This window comes from Cryptomeria japonica, chromosome 11 (assembly GCF_030272615.1).
Source record: "Cryptomeria japonica chromosome 11, Sugi_1.0, whole genome shotgun sequence".
In the NCBI taxonomy this organism is placed as follows: domain Eukaryota; kingdom Viridiplantae; phylum Streptophyta; class Pinopsida; order Cupressales; family Cupressaceae; genus Cryptomeria; species Cryptomeria japonica.
Window position 1 is genome coordinate 676,550,917 of NC_081415.1, and position 9,120 is coordinate 676,560,036.

The following is a 9,120-nucleotide window of genomic DNA, read 5'->3' on the forward strand; positions in this document are numbered from 1 at the left end:
AGATTAGGGAGAAAAGGAGGAACACCAAATTGCATTTCTGCATTTGTTGCTATGAACATATCTTCATCATTTTGTTCTTCATCCTGCATTTTTGGGGAAGGCTCTGTACTCATTATATTTTTACCCTTTCTCCTTACTAACCTTCCAAAGTCATTGCTTCTCTCCTCTTCATCTCTTTCTCTTTTATGAGAAAATTCATAAATAGGTCTCCTCTCTACCATGCCACCCGCTCTTTGAGACAAAGGAGGTTGTTGGCTTGAATGTTGTCGGTCATGAACTTCTTCAAGTTTGACCATCTTCTCCTTTAAAATTAGCTTTAATTCATTGAAATTGTTCATAACAAAGTTGACCTTAGCACAGAATGGGGTAAAATCCTTCACTGGATCATAATTTGGATCCATCTTTTGAATTGCAGCCCATAACTTTTTGAAGATTATCCATTTTTCTTTCCTCCACTCCTGAGTCATGAGATCAAATTCATTTCTAATTATGTCCTCAGGAAAGTTATGCTCATGAGGCAATATACCTCCTTTTATTCTTGTTTTGAAGATATTGTAGAACCCCTCAGGATCACTGTGTCTAGCTATACTCACCCCCAAATGATATGGAACAAACAATTTATCAAAATGTTCATATCCTCCTTTCACAATTACAAAATAAGGGATGATAGTGTAATCTAGAAAAATTGTTCCTTTACCCCTTCCCTTTAATTCCTTGTCATGAATGTATCCTATCTGCCACGTTACCTCAGCAAAACCCATTCTCAAAGGAACATTGAAAGGCAGTACATGTGGTTGTTCGGAAAAACCATAGATTTTGATAACAGTACTTACAGGATAAGGGATAAAATCCCCCCAGTTGTGCTCAATCCTAACAAGTGGAAACCTCTCTTTGGGCCTTACAAAATCATGTAATTCTTTGGGAATCCTTGGCGGGTTTACTGTCAACCTTTGCCTCAACTTAGAAGCAAAGTTGTTATCAAATCTTACAAAGCTAGCCTCCTGTCTATCCCAAGACATATCTGTGCTCCAAAGCTACACTAGAATCTCCTTATTGTCAATTATCCTTTTGAGGTTTATGGTACCCTCAAAGTAATCTGCGTTCCTAAATAGGAACATATGCATGAGTAAGGAATACCAGAAGAATTTAGCACTAGGCACTTCATTTTTAATATCCTATAACCCCTCATGAATCTTTTCTTCAAGGTATGGGGCAAAGTCAAAGACCACTGTATAATCCAGATGCTGAATTTGCATGGCCATGTACATAAAATCAGGTGGCATCACTATAATTGGATTAAAACCCACTACATGATACAGAGAGAAAAAGGTAGCTTGAAAGTAGGGATCAAAAGAACCAATAGGGAATGGCTCTTCCGAGCTAGGGCCAATATGGTATGTTGTGCTCCTTGCTCTAGCCAAATGCATCGGAAGGAAACTACTTCTAATGAACTCCTTCATTTTATACTACTATGCTTTTAGCTCATTTAGGTCTACTTGCACCAAGCTCACAGATGGTTCATCCAGGTTAAAAAATTCCCAGAATTCTTCCCTTCTGATGGTCAACAAATATCTCCTTCATTTCCCCTAATAACCCTCGAGACAGGGTCATGTCTATTTGTAATAGATTTGAGAAGGTCAACATCCATGAAGACACCTGGTACTACTAATTTACCCAAATTATACTGCTAGGGACTAGATAGTGGGGAATGCAAGTTCCTCTATCCATACCATAGTTTAAACATCTCTAATCCGGTCATTGGTATACTAACATCTGCCAAGTGAAATGCTTTATTAGTTAACCCTTCTCCTAGGGTTTTTCCACTCACAAATCTCTTCCCTTGGTGTCTATCATTTGTCAAGGGCTTAAATTGGTCCAAGAAATCATCATAAAGATTCCTTTTCATGTAATCAATTTTCCTTGAATGTTTTCATGAGGGAGTCATCTTTTGAACTAGGGTTTTCTACTACAACTTCAAATTGAGAAAGAAAAGACTAGGGCTAAGAGAAGATTTAAATTACAATAGTAATTTAAGCAAATTTCACTCTTCTCTGTTTAGATTCTAACCCTAGAACAATTGAAATTATTTTCTTATAATTTCATGCACAATTCATAACATCAATTGTTTCAAGAACAAACAAAGGAGCTTAGATAAACTTACTGTTTCGATTACACTAGAGGCATAGCGGTTCTATTTTGCAAGGAATCATTTCAATCTTCTTCAGCAGCATAAATGTCTTCTGGATCACTATGAAATTCTTTATGAATCAAGAACAAGTTGTAAGAGTACTTTTATTACTGCCAGGAATGAAACACCAATGTCTCATCCACCATTACTACTCACACGAGAGAAACAACGACTCTTAACTTACATTTGAAAAGTTTAAAACCTGACCGTCAATCATCTTTCAAGTTGGCGAATCCTATGGACCAAACCATTCAATCTGATAGTTACCCTGCAATATGGCAAGCGAGTCCATCCTTGGCATGATGTGGCACATCCAACTCATCACCTATTTCACCACCTTTAGTGACCCCACCATCGGCTTTCCTTGGCTTGCCTTGGACACGTGGCATCATCTTGTGATGCCATGGTCCATAATCTCGTATAGATCTCGATCGCAAGATCACGAAAATCATTGGATCTGCCCTCTATTTACTTCCTAACTACACTGGTCACTTAACAATGACCGCTAACTCCCGAGCATTTCTTAGACTGAAATTAAAACATTACCGCTTTATATAAGCATGTGCTGAAACATTCATTTCTAGTAACTCGGGCTTTACTCGCTGGAAACTGGTAATATCAAAAATTTGAAAAATCGAACCGTCAGCTCACCTTTCTTCGTCAAGCACATGTGGCATCATCTCGTGATGCCACAATCTTTATTGTCCTTGCATTTTCAACCATGAGGAAGCATGGACTATCAGATCTGTTCTGTCTTTATCGACTGGCCACAATACTTAGGAATTTCGGACTTAGGAAAATTATGGCCGCGGCCACAAACATTAAAATGAAACCGACTATAGGGAAATTTTTCACGCGACTTAGGAAAGTCATTTCTTAGACCTGTCTAACACAACTTAGCATTTAGGAAATAAAATGGCCTCGCCCACGGTAAACAACACTCGACCTTAAGTGGGAAAAAGTAATGATGGAACATAAAAGGCTCAAAGTTTATTCTTTTATATCAAGACTTGACCGGAAATCACAACCCCTATAACCTTAAACCTTGAAACCTTGACAAAGGGCAAAATAAAACCAGAATGAACAAAATTTTGCAAGACATAATTTTAGGTCCTATCATTACCTTTCCACTACCAAGTAGAAAACAGGGGAATCCTTTGTCACATTCTTACAAAGATGGCAAAATTTAGTCAACCGTGTTCGTTTGACATCCCTAAAGAATAATAAGTCAACCTATTTATTAATAATGCAGTACCAGAAGTAATGCATGAACTAAAGATCAAGAGTCCTAGTTTTATCAAAAAACTTATAAAAAAAGGGACAAACATTGAGAAAGCTCTTATATAGAAAGGGGTCATCAAAATATCTAAAGACAACACAAGCAATGATAAAGCAAAAATCTGGTGTAGAAACAAGAGCATTGACAATGATGGGGTTGTGGAAGCAAAAATAGTAAACAACACAAACAAAACTCATCCTCAAAGGAGCTACACCATCAAATACTCAAACAAATAACCAATCTTCTTAGCAAAATAATTTATCCCCTCAGCAACAAGATCAAGTGCCCAATACCATGCAATATAATCAACAACAAGGACTTCCTTGCCAATTTACACCATTACAATAACCCATTGAATCTATGTTAAAACAATTACTCCAATCAAACCTTGTATAGCTACCCGAGATTAGAAATGAACTAGCATTAAAACTTGGCTGGTGGAACGACAATCAGTATTGTGAACATCACTGCACAAAAGGACTAAAACTCCATGCTTTCAATTAAAATATCTGATACAAGACTTAATTAACCAAGGTTTGATTGAAATACATTCTTTGACAGCTTCCTAAAACACAAATCATACCATTTTTAAAACTCCATTACTAGATCATGATAAAGGAAAGGACTCTACATCTAATTCTAACTCCAAAGGCAATGCCAACTACACCATTGCTTCCCATCAGTACACCATCAATTGTCTCCAAATGTCAAACAATCATGTATCTACTATACAAATTAAAGATCCAAGTTCCTAGTGTGCGATAACTACTCGACGATCTAAGGTTGTTTTACAAGGAGCTCCTCCTATGTCACAAGCTACTAGTTAGTATAACATTCTTGATCATTTAGTAAAAATGCTTGCACAGATCTCTATCTTAGATTTGTTGTGCATCTCTCCCACTCATAGAGAAGTCCTTGATAAAGCATTGCAATAGTCTACAATTCCCATGGACATAAATGTTGACCAGTTTCAAGCTATGATAGGACATATTGCTCCCTCTTGCCCAGTTACATTCACTAAAAATGATGTTCCACATAACAAGCCTAATCATAATGACCATTTGCATCTAGAAATCTTTGTCCATAATACCAAGATAAAACAAGTCTTGATAGATGGTGGAGCAAGACTAAACCTCAGTACATTGAGAGTTGTCATAACTCTTGACTACTCTGAAAATGATATTGATCCCTCTAGAAAGATAACTATCAAAGCATATGATGATGAAGAGCGCCTTTCAAAAGGTGTTATTGTGCTACCTATCAGAGTTAGACCTGCTACTGAAAATATAATTGCAAGTCTTGGACCATGATCTTCCTTACAACATGATTCTAGATTGTCCTTGGATACATGCCATGAAAGAAGTCCCATCTACATACCACTAGTGCATAAAATTCCCATACAACAGAATGAAGAACACTTTTCCAGGAGATCCAGATCCTTTTCAATTCTACATGCTAACCTAAAAGGAACTTCTGAACAAGAAGTGCCTGCAAATAGAGAAGCTTTGTCATCTAATGACACTTCTCAGAACATAGATCCTCAAACATTGGCTAAGTTATCTAAAGGTAAATTGAAAGTTGAAGATCAAGGATGTGGAGAATACACTGTGACACATGCATTCCACATTGGAAAGTTGCCTACTTCTCCTAAATCCTATGGATTGCAGACCTCGTGCATAAGCAACACAAAGTTGTCATTCAATATTATCCTCCCACCACTTTCACAAATTGGGGAGACCATAACAAAGAAAAAAATGAAGAAGATGCATCCAAGTCGCTTTACAAAGATGAGTAAAATGTTCCATGTGTAAAGTTGCCTATGGAAAATTATGGTAAAGAATTCACTATCATGCAGAAAGAAGGTTATGATGGACAAAATGGTCTTGGTAAAAACAAGCAAGAAATTCTAGAACCTGTCCAACCAAGAGAATAACGCCACACTAGAGGACTTGGATTTATATAGTTGCGAATTGGTCCTTCCAATGCCCAGATAACCTCATGTGAAACAAAATGTACTCTTGATGATGGAAAGACACCTAAGGAATACCTTGAAGAACCTAATTCCTCTTCCTCTAGCCCTTGTTCCCCAAATGATATTTTCATTGATCCAGATGACCTACCCATTGAAGAAAAACATGTTAACACTCCTAGAATAACCTTGTCATAGAGCTTAGATTTTAGAATTTTGGGATCCTAGCTCCACTTCCAAAAAAGACCATATTGAAATCAATATCACGACTTTTACCTTTGCCGCTCTAGACCTGTATAATGTCGATGATAACATTCCCTTAGTCTACACTAAACTTATTGATTGGGACCAACATGGACCACCGAGTTTAGATTAATTTGAAAATGATAAGGCCATAATATTATTCCTTGAATCTCATGAAGATGTATTGACACAATTCGAGAAATCAACTCCTTCCAGTCAAGAAAATGAAAATGAAAAAATGAAAATAATGAGTCTCTTGGTGAAAACTGCAAGGCACCTCTAGAAGTGGAAAAAGTAAAAATAAATGACATATCCAAGGGTGTAAACCTTTCTAAGGCATCTGAGGATGGAAGAATGGACAAACCCCTGGTAGAGCATGTGAGATATCCTCTCTTAGTGGAGATGATAGAAGAAATCAATCTGGGAACATTAGATAACCCTAAGGTCATTCACTTTGCAACATCATTGTTTGAGCAAGAAAAAACAAACTTCATAGCATTCTTTCTTCAAAGAAAAATCAACTTTGCATGGTCCTATGCAGATATGCCAGGGCTAGATTCAGAATTGGTACTTCATTATTTAACATTGCAATAAGATGCAAAACTAGACAAATAGAAATTGAGAAAAATGCATTCACAAATTGCATTACTTGTGAAAGTTGAGCTAAAGAAATTACTAGATGTTGACTTCATCATACCTATTGATTATGCATAATGGATATGTAACTTGATCCGAGTGAGCAAACCTGCTAGAGGCATCAATTTTTGCACTGATTTTCAAAATTTGAACAAAACTTGTCCAAAAGATGACTTCCCTTTGCCAAACATACATGGAGTTTCTTAACCGCGTGTACTGTGAAGAGATAGCCTCCAGAGCTACCGGAGCGTGGGATGCGCCTCATCCCTGGCTAAATCTGTTCGTACACGAGTCCAAAATTGTAGAGTTTAATGACAAGGTGCTTAAAGAGGTCCTTGCATATGGCATTGGAGGGCCTCTCCTTGTATACCCACTTCTCAAAAACAAGTATGTATTCTCTTTCCCTTAGATAACGACGTTACTGTTTCCACAAAATTCAACTACCTTATGGTTTTGTTTTGCTATGATGATTTTGCAGATGGGATTCACAGATGTCGACTGTGGTACCCGATGAGGACGTGTTCTATCTGGTGGGTCTTCTACGCTCTAGTCGACATGGGGGTCCTTTCGTAGAGAGTCTCTTGGAAGAGAATGACCACATCCTCAGAACATGTGAAACGAGCGGCATGGAAATCAAGCAATATCTTCCTCATTATAAGACGAATGGAGAGTGGAGGAAGCATTTTGGTAATACATGTTGGGATCAATTTAAGAGGAGGAAGGAGCAATTTTCTAGATCGTAATTGTGAATAAACTGTTTGATTGATTTATTGATTTAGAAATGTCACAAGAAGAGCCATCCAGAATAGCAAGAATAGCAATAAGTAAAAATTCACAATTCCTAAATCAATCAAGCAAGCAGTTTATTCACATTCCTAAATTCCTAAATGTTGTATCATTTGGTGAACATCTTTAGTCATACGAAAGCATTAAGAATCCTCATAGTTTGTACGCGGAGAAGCTGAGAGCAATATACAAGGACCAAGAGCAGAGCTTCATCGTCAGAGAGAAGGAAGAGTAATGTCCACCCATAAGCACGAAAATGGTTTGATCGAGGAAGTTATGAATGCCCGGTCAGTGATGACCCACAGACGTCCTCCTGCTGCTCATGTCTGGCATGGGAAGGATAGGCAATTTAGCTCAAGATGTGGTGGAGAGAAATAGAGGGAATCATGTCACCCTGGTGAAGATTTGCTCCTGCTGGAACGTCATGTTTCTACTATGATGTGGGCTTCAAATTGTAAGGGTGGTTTCACATTCTTTAGTTAACAATAGAGCTTTATTGTTTCCTCTAGTTTCCACCTCTGTAATGGTTTAGCACGAAAGAGTATTGTGCTTATCCCTAGAGCGCGTAGTTCTACCAGACATTAGTAGAAGCAGCCTGCGTAGAAAGGGACATATCCTGTCTATATAGGCAGATCTATCAATGATGGTGAGGACCAACCTGTTCTCGGGTACTTCGCAATGTATCTCGATGCACCTTTAAGGAGATTCAGCTCAGTTTAATATGTTTTTTTCTTAAATTTTTTTTTTTTTTTTTGAAGGAACTAGCTTTCACTCTTCTAATTCGAGTTTTCAACAATGTTTATATTACACATTCACGAGTAAAAAAGGGCAAAATCTTCAATTTCTAGAGGGTACCTTAGTAATAAGCACTCAAGAACAATGCTAATTTTCAAATCCAAAGCATATAATTAATTTCATTTTTTTTTTCTAAAATCAAAAGATATCAAAATTTTAAGCTAAGAATATGTGTAAAATAGAAAATATATGTATACAGAAAATGTTATTTTGTGTGGATATTTTTTATTTTTTTATTTGATTGATGAACATAAATTTTTTTAGTTTAGTTTGAGTTACGTGAGTTTATAAATGGGAGAACTCATTTCCAACATGAATACATAGCATCAATATGAACAATTTAGACACAATATCTACATAAAGATTCAAACCCACAAGTACAATAGATTAGCGAGGACACAATGGCTACAATTATAATGGTCTAATGGGAGTTTGAACTTCAATGACTACAATAACAATACCATGATTTAAAATCACAATATGCCATGAATAAGGTTATTTTGTGTGAATATTATTAATATAATTTTAACATTTAATTAATTTTTTTTTTAACTTATTTTCTCACCTTAATTTTAAATGGAGTATTCACTTATTCAAAATATATTATTTTAGATCATCTACAACTAAGTTCTTATATATTTTGTGTTGATTAGATCTTACATGTAGTGATTTAGTCTTCTCACTTCAAATTCATTTGTTTATTTTCAAAGTTGACAAATTTTGAAGTAAGTTTATTGCTCATTGATATGCATGTTAAAAAATTTTAATTGTTTTTATAAAATTATATTTAAAAATTTCTATCTTACATCACTTTGTCATAGAAATATCAATCATATAAAATATAAAACAAAATAAAAATTTAATTATCAAAGAAAAAACAAAACAAAGAAGGTCTATATTTAACTTTCTTTTATTGAATAATATTAATTGCATGCCTATCATTTTTGAAAACAAAGAAGGTCTATATTTAACTTTCTTTTATTGAATAATATTAATTGCATGCCTATCATTTTTGAACCCCTTGTACTTCAAATCATTATCTAAAAGTTAAATATACTATATTATACTATATTTGGAGCTAAGGATGTGAAAGGATCTCCAATTAAATTTATGTGAGAAAATTAAAACATTTTATGCTTAAACATAGGTATACACTTTTAAATTTTAGATTATATAAGTTTTTTGAATTTTTAATTGTATAAAAATATTTTATAAAAAACTTAT

General features: G+C 35.5%; 1 protein-coding gene across 1 annotated transcript in view; it reads left to right on the forward strand.

The window, feature by feature from the left end:
- Positions 1-7,058, forward strand: part of LOC131038170 (cytokinin dehydrogenase 5-like) — a 57,247-nt gene extending 50,189 nt beyond the window's left edge. Inside the window, exons 2-3 of the mRNA XM_057970516.2 lie at positions 6,485-6,702; positions 6,794-7,058. Of these exons, the coding sequence (XP_057826499.2) occupies positions 6,485-6,702; positions 6,794-7,058 (483 nt within the window). The remainder of the gene's footprint in view (positions 1-6,484; positions 6,703-6,793) is intronic.
- The last annotated feature ends 2,062 nt before the right edge of the window (positions 7,059-9,120 follow it).